Source organism: Salmo trutta, unplaced genomic scaffold, assembly GCF_901001165.1.
Source record: "Salmo trutta unplaced genomic scaffold, fSalTru1.1, whole genome shotgun sequence".
In the NCBI taxonomy this organism is placed as follows: domain Eukaryota; kingdom Metazoa; phylum Chordata; class Actinopteri; order Salmoniformes; family Salmonidae; genus Salmo; species Salmo trutta.
Genome location: NW_021822712.1, coordinates 286227 through 312398, shown reverse-complemented (window position 1 = coordinate 312398; position 26172 = coordinate 286227). Strand labels below are relative to the sequence as shown.

General features: G+C 43.2%; 1 protein-coding gene across 1 annotated transcript; it reads right to left on the bottom strand.

Annotated features, from left to right (window-relative positions):
* Positions 1-2633: 2633 nt before the first annotated feature.
* LOC115183972 (intelectin) lies at positions 2634-24630 on the bottom strand. The gene is made up of 8 exons (XM_029744958.1): positions 24468-24630; positions 23228-23299; positions 22090-22227; positions 17175-17422; positions 12152-12310; positions 11500-11617; positions 9930-10033; positions 2634-3110 (listed from the first exon to the last, which is right to left on the bottom strand). Exons 2-8 carry the CDS (start codon positions 23295-23297, stop codon positions 2958-2960), a joined length of 990 nt encoding a protein of 329 aa, XP_029600818.1. The 5' UTR covers positions 23298-23299; positions 24468-24630; the 3' UTR covers positions 2634-2957.
* Positions 24631-26172: the final 1542 nt, after the last annotated feature.

The window sequence follows — 26172 nt, the reverse complement described above, 5'->3', positions numbered from 1 at the left end:
GGGAATTCCAAGTCAGGAACTCAGGCCTCGTTCCAGAGCTCCTACTTGAAGGTCGCTGTCGTCATCATGATTCAACTAGTTAAATAAAGGTTCAATAAAAATACAAATAAACCAAAAAATTATTAAACCTTGTTTTTCTCTGAGTTCCCTGTTGTCTTGAAAGCACCATCAACCCAGAGAATGACAGACTTTGATGGCAAAGTTTGATGGCAAAATTTGTCCACAAGAAGAACTTCCTGTTCAAGTGGGCACAGCACAACAAGGTGAGTCCAAAAATGTATTGTATGCTGCTGCATAAATGACGTAATATGCCAGGGAGATATGGATACTGTATCTAAGAAGGTAAGTGTATGTTGTGTAGTAAGCTGTTAGTAGCCCATGTGCCTCACCATAAACATTTGTTCCCTTTCCCCCTCATAAGGGGCAGCAGGTAGCCTAGTGGTTAGAGTGTTGGGCCAGTAACCGCAAGGTTGCTAGATCGAACCCCCGAGTTGTTAAGGTAAAAATCTGTAATTCTGCCCTTGAACAAGGCAGTTAACCCACTGTTTCTAGGCTGTCATTATAAATAAGAATTTGTTCTTAACTGACTTGCCTAGTTAAATAAATAAAACAAATAACTTAGGCCACTGTTCTGACTTGGTGGTGCACATGTAGCCTATAGCCTGTTTTAGAGAAATGTAATCATCGAATATTGTAAGATCTTTCATTGTCTGCTTATATGCCCCCTTTATTTATCCTACGGTTCTGACTTGGTGTACAGGGAGAATATTGTTAGAACATGTTCTGAATTTACATTTAAAAAGTGCTGAACAAATAGTTATATTGACTACGTCCGTCCTAGCTCGCTCATTGTCTTAATCGAAATTACGGATTGCCTCTTATCTGCTTGTCGTCTCCTTATGCCATAGTTTGTACATCTCAAGTGTCAGTAGAAACCACATTTATTTAAGCTAGTCAGCCATATCAGCTATGTTTTTTTTAAAGGCAGTAAATGAGGCTCCGCTGATAGCCAGGTGTAGCCGTGGTAAGGATTCACTCCATGGTGCTGAAAGAAAGCTCTGCTGTTGGGACAGCTTTATCTAGGCCCTAACAGTTTGTGGGCACCGTTTGTCACCGTTATAGTCCAATTAATGTATTGTTTAGTGTTGTGTTGTGGCTTTGCTGGTATGCATCTTTTTGTTTGAATGCCCCACCAAGATGTACATACATCGCCACTGGGAGACTCTCTCCCCTTTCTATAGTGTCCTATACTTTCTCATATTAGTTTTTGCATCGATATACTGTGTATATATATACTCTGTGTGTATGTATATATATATATATAGCCAAGTTATCGTTGCTCGTTGTATATTTATTCCTTGTCTTATTATTTGTCTATTTATTCATCATGTTATAATTTTTCATTTTTATTTTTCCTTATTCTGCTATTTGTCTTTTTTTCTCTCTGCATTCTTGGGAAGTGCCCGTAAGTAAGCATTTCACTGTTAGTCTACACGTGTCGTTTCCTGTTATGGTAGAATACAAATTTGCTACAGTTCAACTCAAAACGTTGCCAGATATGTTCTGGTAATTACAATAACAACAATAATAATAATACTAATAATAATATCATAATAATAATAATATTAATAATTATAATTACGCAGCCAATATTAGCTTCTTGTCACGTCTACTCCTGCTCCTCCCCTCCGGTGTTCAACGTCGCCGGTTTTACTAACCACTGGTCCTGGCAACCATCGTTACACACACCTGGCAACCATCATTACACACACCTGGCAACCATCATTACAGACACCTGGCAACCATCATTACGGACACCTGGCAACCATCATTACGCGCACCTGGCAACCATCATTACACACACCTGGCAACCATCATTACACACACCTGGCAACCATCATTACACACACCTGGCAACCATCATTACATACACCTGGCAACCATCATTACACACACCTGGCAACCATCATTACACACACCTGGCAACCATCATTACACACACCTGGCAACCATCATTACGCGCACCTGGCAACCATCATTACACACACCTGGCAACCATCATTACGCCCACCTGGCAACCATCATTACACACACCTGGCAACCATCATTACACACACCTGGCAACCATCATTACACGCACCTGGCAACCATCATTACACACACCTGGCAACCATCATTACGCGCACCTGGCAACCATCATTACACACACCTGGCAACCATCATTACGCGCACCTGGCAACCATCATTACACACACCTGGCAACCATCATTACACACACCTGGCAACCATCATTACACACACCTGGCAACCATCATTACACACACCTGGCAACCATCATTACACACACCTGCACTTCATCACCTGGACTCCATTACCTCCCCTTTATCTGGCACTCCCTTGGGTTCTTGTTTCTGTGTTTCTTGTCAAGACGCTACTATAATTCTAATACTACTACTAATAATAATACTAATAATAATTATTATATTACAAATAATATGAATAACAATAATAATAAAAATAATAATAACAATAACACTAGAATAATCTACACTATTAAATAATATACCATTTGTTGAGTGTGCATAGTAACTTATTCAGAGTCCATTAAAGGAAGTTTGACTAAATGAAGCATGGACCTTTTCACTTGCTGTAAATTTATTAATTTGATTGATAGTAGCTCAGTGTTTCAGAAAGAGACAAAGACAAGAGGAAGAAACAGACGGAGACAAGGGAACGAAGACAATATCAAGATATGAAAGTTACAGCTGTTGGTGTAACATCAGTATAGTTTTAACCTCTGTCTGTTCTTTGATCAACTCTCCTAGTGGCCAATAATCACTGTTACCTCCCATATCACCCTCTTCCCCAAACAGCTTTGTGAAATGATTCCTACGCTACAAATATGAATGATCTAGTTAGCCAATCAAAGGCTTCCTAGAATGAAGCTGTTGAGGATCTCAGCGGTAGAAGAGCAGCACGGCTGCTTCGGTGATCTCCTTGGATGAGCTAAAGCCTGTGTTGGTCCCGTAGCCGTCCCAGTCAAAGGAGGAGAAGTCACCACACTGTCTAGGATCAGCCTCAGGGAAGTGTCCTCCTCCTCCAATACAGTACTGCAAACACACACACACACACACACACACACACACACACACACACGATTTTATCATCCTAGGCTACGGCCAGACAGACACATGAACCAGAATGAAATCAAATATGCATTCATCATTTCTTCGTTTTTGTCTGTAAAAAGCTCAACTCGAGTCAATTATCTTCAGTCAAGTAGCATAGTAAAGAGATTGACAATTTGTGCGTTTTTTTGTCGGACAATCATTCCTGTTGTCCATCACGTGTCAGTGGATAATCTCTGTAACCTAGAACATAAACATCTTGTGTAATTGTGTCAGGTCGTTGATTAGGTTCTGGGCGGCGATGTATGAGAAAAGACATTAGAACAAGGAGCAGAAGGAAGCAGGGCGGTAGCTCCACCCCTCTTTCTCTGCAACATGCAGGCAAGTCTATAATTTAGAAAAACGCACACACCCGCTCAGTTATGATTTATTTAAATAACCATGACGAAAAACCTGCACACTGGAACAACTGCAGGTTGACATCAAGTGTAGTCAAATTTGTTCACTCATGTTGAATTAAAAATAGAGCTAGCTAGCTAACTAGCAAGGTATCAAATATGAGAAAATGATAACAAGCAAAAATTCTTCATTAAGCTTAAAAAACTAGAAAGTGGAACAGTTTAAATGCTGCTCCATTGACAGTGATGTTAGTTTAGTCAAGTAGCCCTTACACAGCCTGGAGGTGTGTTGGGTCATTGTCCTGATGAAAAACAAATGATAGTCCCACTAAAGCCCAAACCAGATGGGATGGCGTATTGCTGCAGAATGCTGTGGTAGCCATGCTGGTTAAGTGTGCCTTAAATTCATCACCGACAGTGTCACCAGCAAAGCACCTCCACACCATCACACCTCCTCCTCCATGCTTCACGGTGGGAACCACACATGCGGAGGTCATCCGTTCACCTACTCTGCGTCTCACAAAGACACAGCGGTTGGAACCAAAAAATCTCAAATTTGGACTCATCAGACCAAAGGATAGATTTCCACCGGTCTAATGTCCATTGCTCGTGTTTCTTGGCCCAAGCAAGTCTCTTCTTATTATTGGTGTATTTAATTAGTGGTTTCTTTGCAGCAATTTGACCATGAAGGCCTGATTCACACAATCTCCTCTGATCAGTTGATGTTGAGATGTCTGTTACTTGAGGTGGAGTTAACTCTTCCTTTCCTGTGGCGGTCCTCATGAGAGCCAGCGCTTTGGTTTTTTGCGACAGTTCTTGAAGTTTTACTGATTTGACTGACCTTCAAATCAAATCAAGTTAAATTTTATTAGTCACATATACATGGTTAGCAGATGTTAATGCGAGTGTGGCATTGTTTAAAGTGACTAGTGATCCATTTATTAAAGTGTCCAGTGATTGAACACTTTAACAATACATCACACATAGCAGCCACAACTCTCAGTAAGAGTGTCCATGATTGAGTCTTTGAATGAAGAGATGGAGATAAAACTGTCCAGTTTGAGTGTTTGTTGCAGCTCGTTCCAGTCGCTAGCTGCAGCGAACTGAAAAGAGGAGCGACCCAGGGGACCTTGGGGATCTTTAACAGAATGTGACTGGCAGAACGGGTGTTGTATGTGGAGGATGAGGGCTGCAGTAGATATCTCAGATAGGGGGAAGTGAGAGCACCCTTACCTGCTGATCTATAAATTATGTCTCCGTAATCTAGCATGGGTAGGATGGTCATCTGAATCAGGGTTAGTTTGGCAGCTGGGGTGAAAGAGGAGCGATTACGATAGAGGAAACCAAGTCTAGATGTAACTTTAGCCTGCAGCTTTGATATGTGCTGAGAGAAGGACAGTGTACCGTCTAGCTATACTCCCAAGTACTTGTATGAGGTGACTACCTCAAGCTCCAAACCCTCAGAGGTAGTAATCACACCTGTGGGGAGAGGGGCGTTCCTCTTACCAAACCACATGACCTTTGTTTTGGAGGTGTTCAGAACAAGGTTAAGGACAGAGAAGCTTGTTGGACACTAAGAAAGCTTTGTTATATATATATATATATATATATATATCTCATATATAAACAGATGAGAGAGCTTCCTTCTGCCTGAGCTATGTTGTTGATGTAAATTGAGAAGAGCGTGGGGCCTAGGATTGAGCCTTGGGGTACTCCCTTGGTGACAGGCAGTGACTGAGACAGCAGATGTTCTGACTTTATACACTGCACTCTTTGAGAGAGGTAGTTAGCAAACCAGCCCAAAGACCCCTCAGAGACACCAAATACTCTTTAGCCGGCTCACAAGAATGGAATGGTCTACCGTATCAAAAGCTTTGGCCTCGTCAATAAATATATCAGCACAATATTTCTTAGAATTAAGGGCAATGGTGAAATCATTGAGGACCTTTAAGGTTTGTAGTGACACATCCATAACCTGAGCGGAAACCAGATTGCACACTAGAGAGAATACTATAGACATCAAGAAAGCCAGTCAGTTGATTATTAACAAGTTTTTCCAACACTTGTGATTAACAGGGCAAAATAGAAATAGGCCTATAACATTTACGATCAGCTTGATCTCCCCCTTTAAATAAAGGACGAACCGTGGCTGCCTTCCAAGCAATGGGAACCTCATCAGATAGGAGAGACAGGTTAAAAAGGTTGGAGATAGGCTTGGCGATGATAGGGGCAGAAACCTCTTACATCTAGACGTTCCGCTAGCGGAACACCTGCTCCATTATCCAATGGTGGGCGTGGCGCGAAATACAAACTCCTCAAAAATCCAAAAACTTCCATTTTTCAAACATATGACTATTTTACACCATTTTAAAGACAAGACTCTCCTTTATCTAACCACACTGTCCGATTTCAAAAAGGCTTTACAGAGAAAGCAATGCATTAGATTATGTCAGCAGAGTACAGCAAAGGTAATCCAATTTTTCTAATAGTAATTCTGAGTTTAGTGAGCCTCGACTTGACGAGTGTCTGAATAGCTAGCCGTGATGCCCGAGCTATTTACTCAGAATATTGCAAAATGTGCTTTTGCCGAAAAGCTATTTTAAAATCTGACACCGCGATTGCATAAAGGAGTTCTGTATCTATAATTCTTCAAATAATTGTTATGTATTTTGTCAAGGTTTATCATGAGTAATTTAGTAAATTCACCGGAAGTTTTCGGTGTGTATGCTAGTTCTGAACATCACATGCTAATGTAAAAAAATGGTTTTTGATATAAATATGAACTTGATTGAACAAAACATGCATGTATTGTATAACATAATGTCCTAGGAGTGTCATCTGATGAAGATCATCAAAGGTTAGTGCTGTATTTAGCTGTGGTTTTGTTTTTTTGTGACATATATGCTTGCTTGAAAATGGATGTGTGATTATTTCTGGCTGGGTACTCTCCTGACATAATCTAATGTTTTGCTTTCGCTGTAAAGCCTTTTTGAAACCGGACAATGTGATTGGATTAACGAGAGTCTTATCTTTCAAATGGTGTAAAATAGTCATATGTTTGAGAAAATTTAATTGTGGTATTTTAGTGGTATTTTAGTTGGTTTTGTATTTCGCGCGGTGCGATGCAGTTGGCTAGGGGTTCCGCAGGCGGAACGGGGTTCCGCTAGCGGAACGTCTGTCCATAAGAGGTTGAAGTGGTGATTAACCACGTCTCAGTAATGACCAACACATCTGGATTGGAGCTGTGAACCCACACTTTCAATTGATCCATTTTAGGTAATAAACTTCTGGTGTTAATGTGCAGAAAACCCAGGCTTTTACCAGAGCAGAAATCAGTGAAACAGATATCAGAGCACCAGTCAGAATTGGGGCCAGCAACTGTAGATGGGCCAGGGTGTACATGCACATTTCCAGATATCAGAGCACCAGTCAGAATTGGGGCCAGCAACTGTAGATGGGCCAGGGTGTACATGCACATTTCCAGATATCATCAGCAGTAACACAATCAAGGCACGGCAGAGGACAGGGAGAGCTCTGCAGTGCTGAGTTATGACATCTGAATGTGCATCAGATGGCAACAAGATCATATTATACAGCAATTTCATCAGGTAACATGAATACAAAGCCGCGAGAGGTGGTTAGAATAGGATGGGAGGACAAAGGTCAATGTAACCAATAGAGAGTCAGAGTCCCGAGTGTGGGAACAAACATAGTCTTTACCACGGTTGGGTAAAGAAAGTTTGTAGTCAACAAAGTATGCCGGAGTCATGAGGCAAAATAGCAAAATGCACAAGAAAATGTTTTAATATATAATGACTTTGGGCTAGAAATTGTGAGTTCAGAGTCACTTTCCCTAAAAAGGCCTGTGAGCTGGAGGCGAGCGAAAGCTCGGGAGAGAGGTGTGAGTGTGGTGGAGGTACCTGTACCAGACAGGGGGAGACAGGCCAGGGCAGACGGTGAACAGAGAGGGGTGAGTGTGGTGGAGGTACCTGTACCAGAGAGGGGGAGACAGGCCAGGGCAGACGGTGAACGGAGAGGGGTGAGTGTGGTGGAGGTACCTGTACCAGACAGGGGGAGACAGGCCAGGGCAGACGGTGAACAGAGAGGGGTGAGTGTGGTGGAGGTACCTGTACCAGACAGGGGGAGACAGGTCAGGGCAGACGGTGAACGGAGAGGGGTGAGTGTGGTGGAGGTACCTGTACCAGACAAGGGGAGACAGGCCAGGGCAGACGGTGAACAGAGAGGGGTGAGTGTGGTGGAGGTACCTGTACCAGACAGGGGGAGACAGGCCAGGGCAGACAGTGAACAGAGAGGGGGGAGTGTGGTGGAGGTACCTGTACCAGAGAGGGGGAGACAGGCCAGGGCAGGCGGTGAACAGAGAGGGGTGAGTGTGGTGGAGGTACCTGTACCAGACAGGGGGAGACAGGCCAGGGCAGACGGTGAACGGAGAGGGGTGAGTGTGGTGGAGGTACCTGTACCAGACAGGGGGAGACAGGCCAGGGCAGACGGTGAACAGAGAGGGGTGAGTGTGGTGGAGGTACCTGTACCAGAGAGGGGGAGACAGGCCAGGGCAGACGGTGAACAGATCGCCAGGTGGAATCCAAGCAGCAGTGCAGCAGGACACAGGAGTTGGTGTCACACCCACTTGGGAGAATATTTTATTTCTGGAGGCAAATTTCTTGCAGAAAATGCCAGTGAATGGTCTCTGAACAGCAGCAGGGGGCTTCAGAGGACTGAATGGTCTCTGAACAGCAGCAGGGGGCTTCAGAGGACTGAATGGTCTCTGAACAGCAGCAGGGGGCTTCAGAGGACTGAATGGTCTCTGAACAGCAGCAGGGGGCTTCAGAGGACTGAATGGTCTTTGAACAGCAGCAGGGGGCTTCAGAGGACTGAATGGTCTCTGAACAGCAGCAGGGGGCTTCAGAGGACTGAATGGTCTCTGAACAGCAGCAGGGGGCTTCAGAAGACTGAATGGTCTTTGAACAGCAGCAGGGGGCTTCAGAGGACTGAATGGTCTCTGAACAGCAGGAGGGGACTTCAGAGGGCTGAATGGTCTCTGAACAGCAGGAGGGGACTTCAGAGGGCTGAATGGTCTTTGAACAGCAGCAGGGGGCTTCAGAGGACTGAATGGTCTCTGAACAGCAGCAGGGGGCTTCAGAGGACTGAATGGTCTTTGAACAGCAGCAGGGGGCTTCAGAGGACTGAATGGTCTTTGAACAGCAGGAGGGGGCTGTCCATTCCCATTTTTTTAAAGTTTATATAGATTATTCAACTTAACGTTTCAATAAAGCGTGTTAGCTGACATACTTGTATATTTGACACCTCGCTAGCTAGCTAGCTAATTAGCTATATTTATTAATTCAACATGAGTAGCTAAGAGGTTGCTGAATGCTTAGCTAGCTAGCTAGGTAGCTCTATTTATTAATTCAACATGAGTAGCTAAGAGGTTGCTGAATGCTTAGCTAGCTAGCTAATTAGCTCTATTTATTAATTCAACATGAGGAGCTAAGAGGTAGCTGAATGCTTAGCTAGCTAGCTAGTTAGCTCTATTTATTAATTCAACATGAGTAGCTAAGAGGTTGTTGAATGCTTAGCTAGCTAGCTAGTTAGCTCTATTTATTAAGTCAGCATGAGTAGCTAAGAGGTTGCTGAATGCTTAGCTAGCTAGCTAGTTAGCGCTATTTATTAAGTCAACATGAGTAGCTAAGAGATTGCTGAATGCTTAGCTAGCTAGCTAGTTAGCTCTATTTATTAATTGAACACGAGTAGCTAAGAGGTTGCTGAACGCTTAGCTAGCTAGCTAATTATCTATATTTATTAATTCAACATGAGCAGCTAAGAGGTTGCTGAATGCTTAGCTAGCTAGCTAGTTAGCTCTATTTATTAATTCAACATGAGCAGCTAAGAGGTTGTTGAATGCTTAGCTAGCTACCTTGCTCTGATTAGCTTAGCATGTTGCTCGTCATTTTCTACATTTTACGCTTTGCTTCATGTCAGGAAACCAGTTGTATCTTAGATATATTGTCACATTTGTTTGACTACTGTAACACAATAATACATTTCAAAATGTTTCAACATGTAACAAAGTTTTACTTACAAGATTCTCAGTTCAAACCGACGCCGTGTTTTCAAAAGTTGTGCATCTGTTAAAGTCCACCCATTGACCTTTTAGAAACCAATCAGACTTGGTCTGCCCTAAACCAATCAGATTCTTTCTGCCCTTAGAAAAATTTGACTAAACTTTATGTCAATGTGCGGAACAACTGTTGCTCGATAGTCATCGCATTCCACAGTCTTTTGACAGACATTACGATGCCTTTCATGTTACGTGGTCTGTCTCAACTGATGACTGCCATTGAAAAACTAAACGTGTACATTTCTGTGTGGCCGTAGCCTTACTCACGTGTTCATTGTTGCAGCCAGTGGGTTTGACCCCAGAGCAGATGGCCAAGGCTGCACGTTCAGCGTTAATCGCTCGGAAAGTGATGAAGCCAGGCTCAAACTCACCTGCCACAGAAACAGAAGAAAGAAGTTTAGGAACATAAGTATGTAATGTTGTCTATTCGGCTAGAGCAGCCTACACATTAGGAGGTAGGTGTAGTCTATCATCTAACTACTCCTACAGTAGAACACAGTCAACACATTAGGAGGTAGGTGTAACTACTAACTACTCCTACAGTAGAACACAGTCAACACATTAGGCGGTAGGTGTAGTCCAACATCTAACTACTCCTACAGTAGAACACAGTCAACACATTAGGAGGTAGGTGTAGTCTATCATCTAACTACTCCTACAGTAGAACACAGTCAACACATTAGGAGGTAGGTGTAACTACTAACTACTCCTACAGTAGAACACAGTCAACACATTAGGAGGTAGGTGTAACTACTAACTACTCCTACAGTAGAACACAGTCAACACATTAGGAGGTAGGTGTAGTCTATCATCTAACTACTCCTACAGTAGAACATTAGAGTTACCAGCCTCAGAAATTGCAGCCAAATGAATACTTCACAGAGTTCAAGTAACAGACACATCTCAACATCAACTGCTCAGAGGAGACTGTGTGAATCAGGCGTTCATGGTCGAATTGCTGAAAAGAAACCACTACTAAAGGACACCGCCGTGTCTTTGTGAGACGCAGAGTAGGTGAACGGATGATCTCCGCATGTGTGGTTCCCACCGTGAAGCATGGAGGAGGAGGTGTGATGGTGTGAAGGTGCTTTGCTGGTGACACTGTCTGTGATTATTTTTGAATTGATTGCACGCTGAACCATCAGGGCTACCGCAGCATTCCTGAGCAAAATGCCATCCCATCTGGTTTGCGCTTTTGTAGGACTATCATTTGTTTTTCAATAGGACAATGACCCAAATCACACCTCCAGGCTGTGTAAGGGCTATTTGACCAAGAAGGAGAGTGATGGAGTGCTGCATCAGATGACCTGGCTTCCACAATCATCCAACCTTATCCCGATTGAGATGGTTCGGGATGAGTTAGACCGCAGAGTGAAGGAAAAGCAGCCAACAAGTGCTCAGCATATGTGGGAACTCCTCCAAGGCTGATGGAAAAGCATTCCAGGTGAAGCTGGTTGAGAGAATGCCAGAAGTGTGCAAAGCTGTCATCAAGGCAAAGGGTGGCTACTTTGAAGAATCTCAAATATAAAATATATTTTGGGGTACTACATGATTCCATATCTGTTATTTCATAGTTTTGATGTCTTCACTATTATTCTACAATGTAGAAAATAGTAAAAATAAAGAAAAATCCTTGAATGAGTAGGTGTGTCCAATCTTTTGACTAGTACTGCATATACCCCAGCAGACACACCACTATGGGTTTCTTCCCGGTACCCAAACCAAAACACATTTAATGTGTTGCTCAGTTATGTATAGAGCCATGTCGTCCTGGAAGAGTAGCTGCTGCATGTTCAGTAGTTAATGGGGATCCTAATAAACTAAATGTTGTTATTACCTCTGGGCGAAGGACCATAGAACATTTTGGTGGTGTCCTTAGTTCCCAGATCATACTCCACTGGAATAGAAGGTCCCTTGTCGTTGCAATTTCCTACTCCATACCTCACTGGATAACGCTGGGGGGACAAGGACACAAGGACACATGGAGAGAGAGAGAGAGAGAAAGAGAGAGAGAGAGAAAGAGAGAGAGAGAGAGAGAGAGAGAGAGAGAGAGAGAGAGAGAGAGAGAGAGAGAGAAAACCAGTCCCCACAATAATACTAAACTTTCAAAAACAATGCTTTTGTTAATCCTCACAAGGTCAAATACTATTTTTAGGGGGTTTAGTGTTAACGTTAGAATTAGGGTTTGGGTTAGGAGCTAGGGTTAAGTTTTGGTGTTAAGGTTAGGGTTAGATTTAGGGAAAATAGGATTTTGAATGTGACTGAATTGTGTGTCCCTAAAAGTTTAGTTATACTAGACTGTGTGTGTGTGTGTGTGTGTGTGTGTGTGTGTGTGTGTGTGTGTGTGTGTGTGTACCAGAGGAGGCTGGTGAGATGAGGACAGCTCATAATAACGGTCAGAACAGAGCAAATACCAATCCACAGATTCCGCTCCAGTCATTAGCACGAGCCCGTCCTCCCCAATGAAGGTCCTGTGTTGTGTTCTGTACCTTGAACAGTCCGTGGAGGTTTCCTCCGTACTGGGCTAGGAACTTGGCTTCAGTGTGGTAACGGAGGATAGAGGTGATTCTCCAGGTCTGCAGCTGAGCTCTGTTAGGGACATGCCACACAGACATGTCCTCCGCCATGATGTCATAATACCCTGGGTTCTGAGAGAGGGGAATCAGGAAGTGAGGTTTGGTTTGACCCTGGGTCAAAATTATAGACAACGTCGTCACAAATCTGGGACCTGCGCCATTGCTAACTGCCAGTGCAATTGCTAACAAGCAAAGCTGGTCCGATTGTTGCAAAGATTTATGGGATATTAGAAGAGCCGTTGCTAACTAGTAAAGCTGGTCCCATTGTTGCAAAGAGTTATGGGATATTAAAATGTCGTTGTCTTAACCTTTGTCTTCTCCAACCTAGGTTTTACCCTGGGTTACATCTCACTGGTCTAAAACCCTCTTCTCCTTGTCTCCTTTCTTTGTTGAGAAGTGTTAGAGGAGTGTTCTGAAGGGAATGAGGAGTGTTCTAAAGTAAAGAAGAGTGTTCTAAAGTAAAGAAGAGTGTTCTAAAGTAAAGAAGAGTGTTCTGAAGGTAAAGAGGAGTGTTCTAAAGGTAAAGAGGAGTGTTTTAAGGGAATGAGAAGTGTTCTAAAGTAAAGAGGAGTGTTCTAAAGTAAAGAGGAGTGTTCTAAAGTAAAGAGGAGTGTTTTAAAGGTAAAGAAGAGTGTTCTAAAGTAAAGAAGAGTGTAAGAGTGTTCTAAAGTAAAGAAGAGTGTTCTAAAGTAAAGAAGAGTGTTCTAAAGTAAAGAGGAGTGTTCTGAAGGTAAAGAGGAGTGTTCTAAAGTAAAGAAGAGTGTTCTAAAGTAAAGAAGAGTGTTCTAAAGTAAAGAAGAGTGTTCTAAAGTAAAGAGGAGTGTTCTAAAGTAAAGATGAGTGTTCTGAAGGTAAAGAGGAGTGTTCTAAAGGTAAAGAGGAGTGTTTTAAGGGAATGAGAAGTGTTCTAAAGTAAAGAGGAGTGTTCTAAAGTAAAGAGGAGTGTTTTAAAGGTAAAGAGGAGTGTTCTAAAGTAAAGAAGAGTGTTCTAAAGTAAAGAAGAGTGTTCTAAAGTAAAGAAGAGTGTTCTAAAGTAAAGAGGAGCGTTCTAAAGTAAAGAAGAGTGTTCTAAAGTAAAGAAGAGTGTTCTAAAGTAAAGAGGAGTGTTCTAAAGGTAAAGAGGAGTGTTCTAAAGGTAAAGAGGAGTGTTCTAAAGTAAAGAAGAGTGTTCTAAAGTAAAGAGGAGTGTTCTAAAGGTAAAGAGGAGTGTTCTAAAGTAAAGAAGAGTGTTCTAAAGTAAAGAGGAGTGTTCTAAAGTAAAGAGGAGTGTTCTAAAGAGAAAGAGGAGTGTTCTAAAGTAAAGAAGAGTGTTATAAAGTAAAGAGGAGTGTTCTAAAGTAAAGAGGAGTGTTCTAAAGTAAAGAGGAGTGTTCTAAAGTAAAGAGGAGTGTTCTAAAGTAAAGAAGATTGTTCTAAAGTAAAGAGGAGTGTTCTAAAGTAAAGAGGAGTGTTCTAAAGAGAAAGAGGAGTGTTCTAAAGTAAAGAATAGTGTTATAAAGTAAAGAGGAGTGTTCTAAAGTAAAGAGGAGTGTTCTAAAGTAAAGAGGAGTGTTCTAAAGTAAAGAAGAGTGTTCTAAAGTAAAAAGGAGTGTTATAAAGTAAAAAGGAGTGTTCTAAAGTAAAGAGGAGTGTTCTAAAGCAAAGAAGAGTGTTCTAAAGTAAAGAAGAGTGTTCTAAAGAGAAAGAGGAGTGTTCTAAAGTAAAGAAGAGTGTTCTAAAGTAAAGAGGAGTGTTCTAAAGTAAAGAGGAGTGTTCTAAAGTAAAGAAGAGTGTTCTAAAGAGAAAGAGGAGTGTTCTAAAGTAAAGAAGAGTGTTATAAAGTAAAGAGGAGTGTTCTAAAGTAAAGAGGAGTATTCTAAAGTAAAGAAGAGTGTTCTAAAGTAAAGAAGAGTGTTCTAAAGTAAAGAAGAGTGTTATAAAGTAAAGAGGAGTGTTCTAAAGTAAAGAGGAGTGTTCTAAAGTAAAGAGGGGTGTTCTAAAGTAAAGAGGAGTGTTCTAAAGTAAAGAGGAGTGTTCTAAAGTAAAGAAGAGTGTTCTAAAGTAAAGAGGAGTGTTCTAAAGTAAAGAGGAGTGTTCTAAAGTAAAGAGGAGTGTTAAAGTAAAGAAGAGTGTTCTAAAGTAAAGAGGAGTGTTCTAAAGTAAAGAGGAGTGTTCTAAAGAGAAAGAGGAGTGTTCTAAAGTAAAGAAGAGTGTTATAAAGTAAAGAGGAGTGTTCTAAAGTAAAGAGGAGTGTTCTAAAGAGAAAGAGGAGTGTTCTAAAGTAAAGAAGAGTGTTATAAAGTAAAGAGGAGTGTTCTAAAGTAAAGAGGAGTGTTCTAAAGTAAAGAGGAGTGTTCTAAAGTAAAGAAGAGTGTTATAAAGTAAAAAGGAGTGTTCTAAAGTAAAGAGGAGTGTTCTAAAGCAAAGAAGAGTGTTCTAAAGTAAAGAAGAGTGTTCTAAAGAGAAAGAGGAGTGTTCTAAAGTAAAGAAGAGTGTTCTAAAGTAAAGAGGAGTGTTCTAAAGTAAAGAAGAGTGTTCTAAAGAGAAAGAGGAGTGTTCTAAAGTAAAGAAGAGTGTTATAAAGAGAAAGAGGAGTGTTCTAAAGTAAAGAAGAGTGTTCTAAAGTAAAGAGGAGTGTTCTAAAGTAAAGAGGAGTGTTCTAAAGTAAAGAAGAGTGTTCTAAAGAGAAAGAGGAGTGTTCTAAAGTAAAGAGGAGTATTCTAAAGTAAAGAAGAGTGTTCTAAAGTAAAGAAGAGTGTTCTAAAGTAAAGAAGAGTGTTATAAAGTAAAGAGGAGTGTTCTAAAGTAAAGAGGAGTGTTCTAAAGTAAAGAGGGGTGTTCTAAAGTAAAGAGGAGTGTTCTAAAGTAAAGAGGAGTGTTGTAAAGAAGAGTGTTCTAAAGTAAAGAGGAGTGTTCTAAAGTAAAGAGGAGTGTTCTAAAGTAAAGAGGAGTGTTAAAGTAAAGAGGAGTGTTCTAAAGTAAAGAGGAGTGTTCTAAAGAGAAAGAGGAGTGTTCTAAAGGGAAAGAGGAGTGTTCTAAAGGGAAAGAGGAGTGTTCTAAAGTTAGGAGGAGTGTTCTAAAGGTAAAGAGGAGTGTTCTAAAGGGAAAGACGAGTGTTCTAAAGGTAAAGAGGAGTGTTCTAAAGGTAAAGAGGAGTGTTCTAAAGGTAAAGATGCGTGTTCTAAAGTAAAGAGGAGTGTTCTAAAGAGGAGTGTTCTAAAGAGAAAGAAGAGTGTTCTAAAGGAGTGTTCTAAAGAGGAGTGTTCTAAAGAGGAGTTTTCTAAAGAGAAAGAGGAGTGTTCTAAAGTAAAGAGGAGTGTTCTAAAGTAAAGAGGAGTGTTCTAAAGTAAAGAGGAATGTTCTAAAGAGGAATGTTCTAAAGAGAAAGAGGAGTGTTCTAAAGAGGAGTGTTCTAAAGAGGAGTTTTCTAAAGAGAAAGAGGAGTGTTCTAAAGGAGTGTTCTAAAGAGGAGTGTTCTAAAGAGAAAGAGGAGTGTTCTAAAGAGAAAGAGGAGTGTTCTAAAGTAAAGAGGAGTGTTCTAAAGTAAAGAGGAGTGTTCTAAAGTAAAGAAGAGTGTTCTAAAGAGGAATGTTCTAAAGTAAAGAAGAGTGTTCTAAAGTAAAGAAGAGTGTTCTAAAGTAAAGAGGAGTGTTCTAAAGTAAAGAAGAGTGTTCTAAAGTAAAGATGAGTGTTCTGAAGGTAAAGAGGAGTGTTCTAAAGTAAAGATGAGTGTTCTGAAGGTAAAGAGGAGTGTTCTAAAGTAAAGAAGAGTGTTCTAAAGTAAAGAATAGTGTTCTAAAGTAAAGAGGAGTGTTCTAAAGTAAAGAAGAGTGTTCTAAAGTAAAGATGAGTGTTCTGAAGGTAAAGAGGAGTGTTCTAAAGGTAAAGAGGAGTGTTCTAAAGTAAAGAAGAGTGTTCTAAAGTAAATAAGAGTGTTCTAAAGTAAAGAGGAGTGTTCTAAAGGTAAAGAGGAGTGTTCTAAAGGTAAAGAGGAGTGTTCTAAAGTAAAGAAGAGTGTTCTAAAGTAAAGAGGAGTGTTCTAAAGTAAAGAGGAGTGTTCTAAAGTAAAGAGGAGTGTTCTAAAGTAAAGAGGAGTGTTCTAAAGAGAAAGAGGAGTGTTATAAAGTAAAGAAGAGTGTTATAAAGTAAGAGGAGTGTTCTAAAGTAAAGAGGAGTGTTCTAAAGTAAAGAGGAGTGTTCTAAAGTAAAGAGGAATGTTCTAAAGTAAAGAGGAGTGTTCTAAAGAGAAAGAGGAGTGTTCTAAAGTAAAGAGGAGTGTTTTAAAGTAAAGAGGAGTGTTCTAAAGTAAAGAGGAGTGTTCTAAAGAGCAATGTTCTAAAGAGAAAGAGGAGTGTTCTAAAGAGGAGTGTTCTAAAGAGGAGTTTTCTAAAGAGAAAGAGGAGTGTTCTAAAGGAGTGTTCTAAAGAGGAGTGTTCTAAAGAGGAGTGTTCTAAAGTAAAGAGGAGTGTTCTAAAGAGAAAGAGGAGTGTTCTAAAGTAAAGAGGAGTGTTCTAAGGTAAAGAGGAGTGTTCTAAAGTAAAGAGGAGTGTTCTAAAGTAAAGAGGAGTGTTCTAAGGTAAAGAGGAGTGTTCTAAAGTAAAGAGGCGTGTTCTAAAGAGAAAGAGGAGTGTTCTAAAGGTAAAGAGGCGTGTTCTAAAGGTAAAGAGGAGTGTTCTAAAGTAAAGAGGAGTGTTCTAAAGAGGAGTGTTCTAAAGAGAAAGAGGAGTGTTCTAAAGGTAAAGAGGAGTGTTCTAAATGTAAAGAGGAGTGTTCTAAAGGTAAAGAGGAGTGTTCTAAAGAGGAGTGTTCTAAAGAGAAAGAGGAGTGTTCTAAAGTAAAGAGGAGTGTTCTAAAGTAAAGAGGAGTGTTCTAAAGAGAAAGAGGAGTGTTCTAAAGGTAAAGATGAGTGTTCTAAAGTAAAGAGAAGTGGTATAAAGTAAAGAGGGGAGTATTCCACCTTGAAGTCGTCAGAGGTGGCGCCCTCTGCTGTCCCAAAGGTGGCAGTGTTCTCCCAGTTCCCGTCTCCTCCTGGGTAGTTGATGTTATTCCCCTGCTGGCTGGTCCAGCGGTCGCCTGCCGTGCACTTCCCATACATGTTGTTCTCGTGCACGCTTGCCACAAGTGTCCAGCCGCCGCCCGCCGTGGTCATGTCACAGAAGGTCTGGTACTCAGTCCCGCTAGCCGTGGTCAGGTAGTATATCCCATCTAGGACACAGAGAAAAATATTCACAAATACATACTAAATATGTTCAATCTATATGCCTTAATGTATTAAAATGACTCGTAGGCTGTGTGATGACATGAACGAATGACTGATTGATTGATACAGTAGCCTATAGAAGTACTGAAATATAGGCCTCAGTTAGTTACGGTATTCAGACTAAACAGGATGTGCTCTTAGGCCTACAGCTCAATGGTGGTTAAACGAGGCTGCTATACGAAGCCTACTAATGATAACATTAATTATTATTATAATGATCTGTCACGGTTGTCGTCAGTGAAGGAGGACCAAAACGCAGCAGGTACGTGTATGCTCATCTTGATTTTTTATTACTCTCAAAAATGAACATACAAAAATAACAAAGAAACGAACGAACGAACAACTACAAACAGTCTGGCCAAGCAAAGCTTAACACAGAACAATCACCCACGAATCACAAACACAAACACACCCCAATATATGGGACTCTCAATCAAAGGCAGATAGACAACACCTGCCTTCAACTGAGAGTCCCAACCCCAATCAACACAACATAGAAACACACTCACCAGACTACACATAGAAATACATAAACATAGACTATAAACCAAAACCCCGGAAATACTAAATCAAACACCCTTTAACCAAACACACACCACCCTGAACCACATAAAACAAATACCCTCTGCCACGCCCTGACCAAACTACAAAAACAATTAACCTTATACTGGCCAGGACGTGACAGTACCCCCCCCTTAAAGGTGCTACCCCAGAAGCACCTTAACAAAAAATAACCCCAAGCAAAACCAAAAGAAAAATTCCCCTTTTCTAAAGGGAGGGAAGGGAGGGTGGCTGCCGTCAACGACGGCACTGTGCTACACCCCCCCTCCCCAACCCACCTATTTCTGGAGGTGGCTCCGGCTCAGGCCGTTCCAGGCTGTCTGGGCAGTCTGGCAGCTCGGGACAGTCTGGGCAGTCTGGGCAGTCTGGCAGCTCGGGACAGTCTGGGCAGTCTGGCAGCTCGGGACAGTCTGGGCAGTCTGGCAACTCGGGACAGTCTGGGCAGTCTGGCAACTCGGGACAGTCTGGGCAGTCTGGCAACTCGGGACAGTCTGGGCAGTCTGGCAACTCGGGACAGTCTGGGCAGTCTGGCAACTCTGGGCAGTCTGGGCAGTCTGGCAACTCTGGGCAGTCTGGGCAGTCTGGCAACTCGGGGCAGTCTGGGCAGTCTGGCAACTCGGGGCAGTCTGGGCAGTCTGGAAACTCGGGGCAGTCTGGCAACTCGGGACAGTCTGGGCAGTCTGGCAACTCGGGACAGGTCTGGGCAGTCTGGCAACTCGGGACAGTCTGGGCAGTCTGGCCACTCGGGACAGTCTGGGCAGTCTGGCCACTCGGGACAGTCTGGGCAGTCTGGCCACTCGGGACAGTCTGGGCAGTCTGGCCACTCGGGACAGTCTGGGCAGTCTGGCCACTCGGGACAGTCTGGGCAGTCTGGCCACTCCGGCAGTTCAGGGCAGTCTGGCCACTCCGGCAGTTCAGGGCAGTCTGGCCACTCCGGCAGTTCAGGGCAGTCTGGCCACTCCGGCAGTTCAGGGCAGTCTGGCCACTCCGGCAGTTCAGGGCAGTCTGGCCACTCCGGCAGTTCAGGGCAGTCTGGCCACTCCGGCAGTTCAGCGCAGTCTGGCCACTCCGGCAGTTCAGCGCAGTCTGGCCACTCCGGCAGTTCAGCGCAGTCTGGCCACTCCGGCAGTTCAGCGCAGTCTGACCACTCCGGCGACTGTTGACTGGCGGGCAGCTCCGACGACTGTTGACTGGCGGGCAGCTCCGACGACTGTTGACTGGCGGGCAGCTCCGACGACTGTTGACTGGCGGGCAGCTCTGACGACTGTTGACTGGCGAGGCTGGGTTTACGCACTTGCAGGCTAGTGCGGGGAGCGGGAACAGGACGAGTCGGACTGGGTTGACGCACTTCCGGGTCCGCACGAGAGACAGGAGCTGGAAACCCAGGGCTATGGAGGCGCACAGCCGGTCTAGATCTTACCTCCTGCACAACCCGCCTTGGCTGGATGGAACTAGTAGCCCTGCACGAGCGGAGTGCTCGTACAGGGCAGACTGGGCTGTGCAGGGGCCTGATGGTAGCCGGGCGTAGAGCGGGAGTTGGGTAGCCTGGTCCTCGGAGGCGTACCGGCGACCAGATGCGCTGCGCAGGCATCCTCCTACCAGGCTGGATGCCCGCTCTAGCACGGCACCTGCGAGGGGCTGGAATAACTCGCACCGGACTGTGCGTGCGTATGGGTGAGATAGTGCGCTTCTCAGCGAAACATAGCGCTCTCCACCCCATACGCTCCTCCATATAACCACGGGTAGCTGGCTTCCGGCTCTTCCTTCGCCTAGCCAAACTACCCGTGTGCCCCCCCAAAAAATTTCTTGGGGGTGCCTCTCGTGCTTCTCCCTCAGCGCGTCTCTGGCCTCGTACCACCGCCTCTCTGCCTTGGCTGCTTCTATTTCCCACTGTGGGCGGCGATTCTCCCCAGCCTGGTGCCAAGGTCCGGCCCCGTCCAGAACTTCCTCCCAAGTCCACTTCTCCCGCCAGTCCAACTCGAACGCCGTCTGCTCCTTCCTCTGCTGCTTGGTCCTTGAGTGGTGGGTGATTCTGTCACGGTTGTCGTCGGTGAAGGAGGACCAAAACGCAGCAGGTACGTGTATGCTCATCTTGATTTTTTATTACTCTCAAAAATGAACATACAAAAATAACAAAGAAACGAACGAACGAACAACTACAAACAGTCTGGCCAAGCAAAGCTTAACACAGAACAATCACCCACAAATAACAACCACAAACACACCCTAATATATGGGACTCTCAATCAAAGGCAGATAGACAACACCTGCCTTCAACTGAGAGTCCCAACCCCAATCAACACAACATAGAAACACACTCACCAGACTACACATAGAAATACATAAACATAGACTATAAACCAAAACCCCGGAAATACTAAATCAAACACCCTTTAACCAAACACACACCACCCTGAACCACATAAAACAAATACCCTCTGCCACGCCCTGACCAAACTACAAAAACAATTAACCTTATATACTGGCCAGGACGTGACATGATCAAAATAATGATAATAATAATAAGGAGATCAAGAAAAAGACACATTTAACAGTTAGGCTTTTGATTATAGACTTAATGAAGTAGTGATTTCCTAACTCCTCACTTTTCTTAGACAATAAGTCAAGGGCTGTTTTCTCATCTCATTCTGCTGCTGCCTGCGCCGCATTGTTCTCAACACCAATACGCTGAATAACTTTGCTATGATGTAAATAGCAACATGGTCTAGGAAAAGGCACCAATTCAACAACGCACTGATTTCTTTCAGAACCGCATCTATCCAACACGGCAGAAACGCATTTGTTAAAAAATAGTACAATTTGTATTAGTGTTGCACCATTGTTGTTATGTAATATCACCATATACAATTTCAGTTGCACATGTCTTAGACTGATGGACTGTGCCATCCCCACGGCCTCCACAATGGATCAGTCCACTCAGACAGGAGCCAATCAGACAGGTGTCTTAGACTGATGGACTGTGCCATCCCCATGGCCTCCACAATGGATCAGTCCGCTCAGACAGGAGCCAATCAGACAGCGGTCTTCTACGCCATGTTTTAAACTTCTTTTTTGCTACTGCTCGACTAAAGAAATATTGGTCGACCAACAGCCTAGCGACCAAACAATCGACCAGTCGACTAAATGGGGTCAGCCCTAATTCAAATATATCAAAATATATTTAAAATATACACTACATGACACCTGCTCATTGAACATCTCATTCCAAAATTATGGGCGTTAAAATGGAGTTGGTCCCCCCTTTCTTTGCTATAACAGCCTTCACTCTTCTGGGAAGGCTTTCCATTAGATTTTGGAACATTGCTGCGGGGACTTGCTTCCATTCAGCCACAAGAGCATTAGACCATTTTTCCTCCACCAAACTTTACAGTTGGCACTATGCATTGGGGCAGGTAGCGTTTTCCTGGCATCCGCCAAAACCAGATTCGTCCGTCAGACTGCAGAGGAGAACCTTCGCCCCAGTCTGAGGTCCTGAGTGCTCTGGAGCAGGTTTTCATCAAGGATCTCTCTGTACTTTGCTCCGTCCATCTTTCCCTCGATCCTGACTAGTCTCCCAGTCCCTGTCCAATCAATTGAATTTACCACAAGTGGACTCCAATCAAGTTGTAGAAACATCTCAAGGATGATCAATGGACACAGGACACACCTGAGCTCATTTTCGAGTCTCATAGCAAAGGGTCTGAATACTTATGTAAATAAGGTATTTCTGTTTAAAAATGTTCTATACATTTGCAAACATTTCAAAAAATCAGTTTTCACTTTGTCATTATGGGGTTTTGTGTGTAGATTGATGAGGATTTGTTTTAATCCATTTTAATCCATTTTAGAATAAGGCTGTAACTTCACAAAATGTGGAAAAAGTCAAGGGGTCTGAATACTTTCCGAAGGCACTGTATGGTGTATATATATATATGTTAACATATGAGCACATAAAAATAACATATAAATATAAATATATTGACATATTTTCCAAGCTTGACTACTTTAACTCATGCTACAGGGAAGAATGAAGGTGTTGTGGTTCGCTGACGATCCTTGATGTTGTATTTGTCTTTGAGTTGTTTGCAGCTCTGGACTTTGTATCTGGCAGGTTCATTCTTGGAGACAGAAGTGTCCCCGCTGGGGCCTCCGGACAAGTTGTTGGTGTTGTGGATCTCAATCAGAAGGTCTGAGGGAACAAAAGGACCTTAGATAGACAGACCTAGTGTGTGTGTGTGTATGTGTGTGTGTGTGTGTGTGTGTGTGTGTGTGTGTGTGTGTGTGTGTGTGTGTGTGTGAATGTGTGTGTGTGTGTGTGTGTGTGTGTGTGTGTGTGTGTGAATGTGTGTGTGTGAATGTGTGTGTGTGTGTGTGAATGTGTGTGTGTGTGAATATGTGTGTGTGTGTGTGTATGTGTGTGTGTGTGTGTGTGTGTGTGTGTGTGTGTGTGTGTGTGTGTAGGTGTGTAGGTGTGTAGGTGTGTGTGTGTGTGTGTGTGTGTGTGTGTGTATGTGTGTGTGTAGGTGTGTAGGTGTGTGTGTAGGTGTGGTGTGTGTGTGTGTGTGTGTGTGTGTGTAGGTGTGTAGGTGTGTGTGTGTGTGTGTGTAGGTGTGTGTGTGTGTAGGTGTGTGTGTGTGAGTGTGTGTGTGTGTGTGTGTGTGTATGTGTGTGTGTGTGTGTGTGTGTGTGTGTGTGTGTGTGTGTGTGTGTGTGTAGGTGTGTAGGTGTGTGTGTGTGTGTGTGTGTGTAGGTGTGTGTGTGTGTAGGTGTGTGTGTGTGTGTGTATGTGTGTGTGTGTGTGTGTGTGTGTGTGTGTGTGTGTGTGTGTGTGTGTAGGTGTGTAGGTGTGTGTGTGTGTGTGTGTGTGTAGGTGTGTGTGTGTGTAGGTGTGTGTGTGTGTGTGTGTGTGTGTGTGTGTGTGTAGGTGTGTGTGTGTAGGTGTGTAGGTGTGTGTGTGTGTGTGTGTGTGTGTGTGTGTGTAGGTGTGTGTGTGTAGGTGTGTAGGTTGTGTGTGTGTGTGTGTGTAGGTGTGTGTGTGTGTAGGTGTGTGTGTGTGTGTGTGTGTGTGTGTGTGTGTGTGTGTGTGTGTGTGTGTGTGGTGTGTGTGTGTGTGTGTGTGTAGGTGTGTGTGTGTGTAGGTGTGTGTATGTGTGTGTGTGTGTGGTGTGTGTGTGTGTGTGTATACTAACCTGGATCTACTGAGATACAGCCTCCTCCAGTCAGAGACAGAGACAGGACTACAACCACCAGGTGCTTCATGGCTGAGGAGGACAACAACACAAACACTGACAGCATCCCAAATGGCATTCTATTCCCTACATAGTGCACTACTTTAGACCCTAGTCCCTATATAGGGCACTACTTTAGACCCTATTCCCTACATAGTGCACTACTTTAGACCCTATTCCCTACATAGTGCACTACTTTAGACCCTATACCCTATATAGGGCACTACTTTAGACCCTATTCCCTATATAGTGCACTACTTTAGACCCTATTCCCTATATAGGGCACTACTTTAGACCCTATTCCCTATATAGGGTACCAGGTTCTATAGGGTTCTACCAGTATATCAGTCTCTATACCAGTATATCAGTATATCAGTCCTTCTACCAGTATATCAGTATATCAGTCCTTCTACCAGTATATCAGTCTCTCTACCAGTATATTAGTCTACCAGTATATCAGTCCTTCTACCAGTGTATCATTCTCTCTACCAGTATATCAGTCTCTCTACCAGTATATCAGTCTCTCTACCAGTATATCAGTCTCTCTACCAGTATATCAGTCTCTCTACCAGTATATCCGTCTCTCTACCAGTATATCAGTCCCTCTACCAATATATCAGTCTCTCTACCAGTATATCAGTCTCTCTACCAGTATATCCGTCTCTCTACCAGTATATCAGTCCCTCTACCAATATATCAGTCTCTCTACCAGTATATCAGTCTCTCTACCAGTATATCAGTCTCTCTACCAGTATATCAGTCTCTCTACCAGTATATCAGTCTCTCTACCAGTATATCAGTCTCTCTACCAGTATATCAGTCTCTCTACCAGTATATCAGTCTCTCTACCAGTATATCAGTCTCTCTACCAGTATATCAGTCCCTCTACCAGTATATCAGTCCCTCTACCAGTATATCAGTCTCTCTACCAGTATATCAGTCTCTCTACCAGTATATCAGTCTCTCTACCAGTATATCAGTCTCTCTACCAGTAGAGCAGTCTCTATACCAGTATATCAGTCTCTCTGCCAGTCTGTCTGTCTCTCTGCGAGTCTGTCAGTGTCTCTATTTAACTACAGTTGTAGGATTGACCCAGCTGTAAAATACAGAGTGATGGTAATAATCATTAACTTCTCATTGATAAATCATCATCATTGATATGATAGTATTGAACAGATGCTGCAGCAGCAGCAGGCGGTACCTGTGGAGGTCTTGCAGTGGTCTTGCAGTGGTCTTGCCGCGGTCTTGCAGCGGTCTTGCAGCGGTCTTGCAGAGGTCTTGCAGTGGTCTTGCAGAGGTCTTGCAGTGGTCTTGCAGTGGTCTTGCAGCGGTCTTGCAGGAGTGTGTCTCAGAGGCGGTGAGTTTGACTGAGTCTCCTCAAGTCGCTTTATAGTCTGACTGGCTCCAGCTATGTGTGTGTGTGTGTGTGTGTGTGTGTGTGTGTGTGTCTGTGTCTGTGTCTGTGTCTGTGTGTGTGTGTGTGTGTGTGTGTGTGTGTGTGTGTGTGTGTGTGTGTGTGTGTGCGTGCGTGTGTGTTTGCTCCTCCCAAAACCCCACACAGGAGTCAATATTTAATCTACACACTCCTTGCACCCTCTTCACATTTTGCTACCTTGTAATCTAAAAAGTGTTTTTTTGTCCTACAGATCTACACAACCTAGTCCACATTTTCAAAATGCGCTCACACATTACAGCTGGGAACCTCTTGGAATAAGATTCTTCCAACGTGGCACAGCTCTAAGGGCAACATATCCAATGTTTTTGTCCAAAATGTCTCAAGTTCAGTAGATTTGTTTGGGAATCCTTAATGGAAACTGATATTCAAACCTTGCCTCTGATTTTCAAGCAAATTTAAATTCAGGACTGAGACTGGACCTCTCAGGAACACAACACTTCTTGGAAAGCCATTCTGGTGTGTCTTTGGCATTAAAATGTGTCTACTTGTTGAAAGATAAAACTCTATCCCAGGGTTAAGTATTCAGAAGACAACGAAGGGTTGTCCTCTTAGATGGTTTTCTATGTCTTCTGCTGAGCTGATATATCGAATCGTCATAATACAGATCATTTAGATATTGGATTTAGAATTTTAGGACCCCTTTAGGTATCCCCCAAAAAATATATTAAAAAAGTATTTGAAAAATATATACTTTTGTATTTTACTATTAAAACCCATAGAAACACATTGAATAACACGTTCAGAAATGGGAAAAACGAAGGTCAACAAAATAAATCATGACAAATAATGTTTTGAAGTGTCTGTTTTATAAATCTAGGAGATATAAAACTCTTTAAATATTGTTTCCACATATCTAACCCCTTTCTGGGGGGGGGGGCATAAAACTACCTTCATACTTCCATTAGGTTTTAAATGGTACTGGCTACCTTCAGATGAGTCCCGTGACACTTGTGGGAGTCGTAGAGCAACACGGAGAACACCATCGTGTTCCTGAGAGAGAGAGAGTGTGTGTGTGTGTGTGTGTGTGTGTGTGTGTGGTGTGTGTGTGTGTGTGTGTGTGTGTGTGTGTGTGTGTGTGTGTGTGTGTGTGTGTGTGTGTGTGTGTGTGTGTGTGTGTGTGTGTGTGCGTGCGTGCGTGCGTGTGTGTGCGCGTGTGCATATGTGTGTGTGTTCTCCACCCAAAGCCCCACACAGGAGTCAATATTTAGGTCAGAAATGTTCCCATTCTCTGTCTTTATCACACTGTATCTAAACTTCCTTGTTGGCTGTGTGTTGGCAGTGTGTTGGCAGTGTGTTGGCAGTGTGTTGGCTGTGTCAGCTTCCTTCATCCTGGCACCATCCTGGTACCATCATTCAGTATGAGGTATGAGTGTGTTTGTTGATCGTGACCATTGTCTGATAAAGGAAGAGAGGGGAAGGTTTATTTCACATATACAGTGTCTAGTCAGAG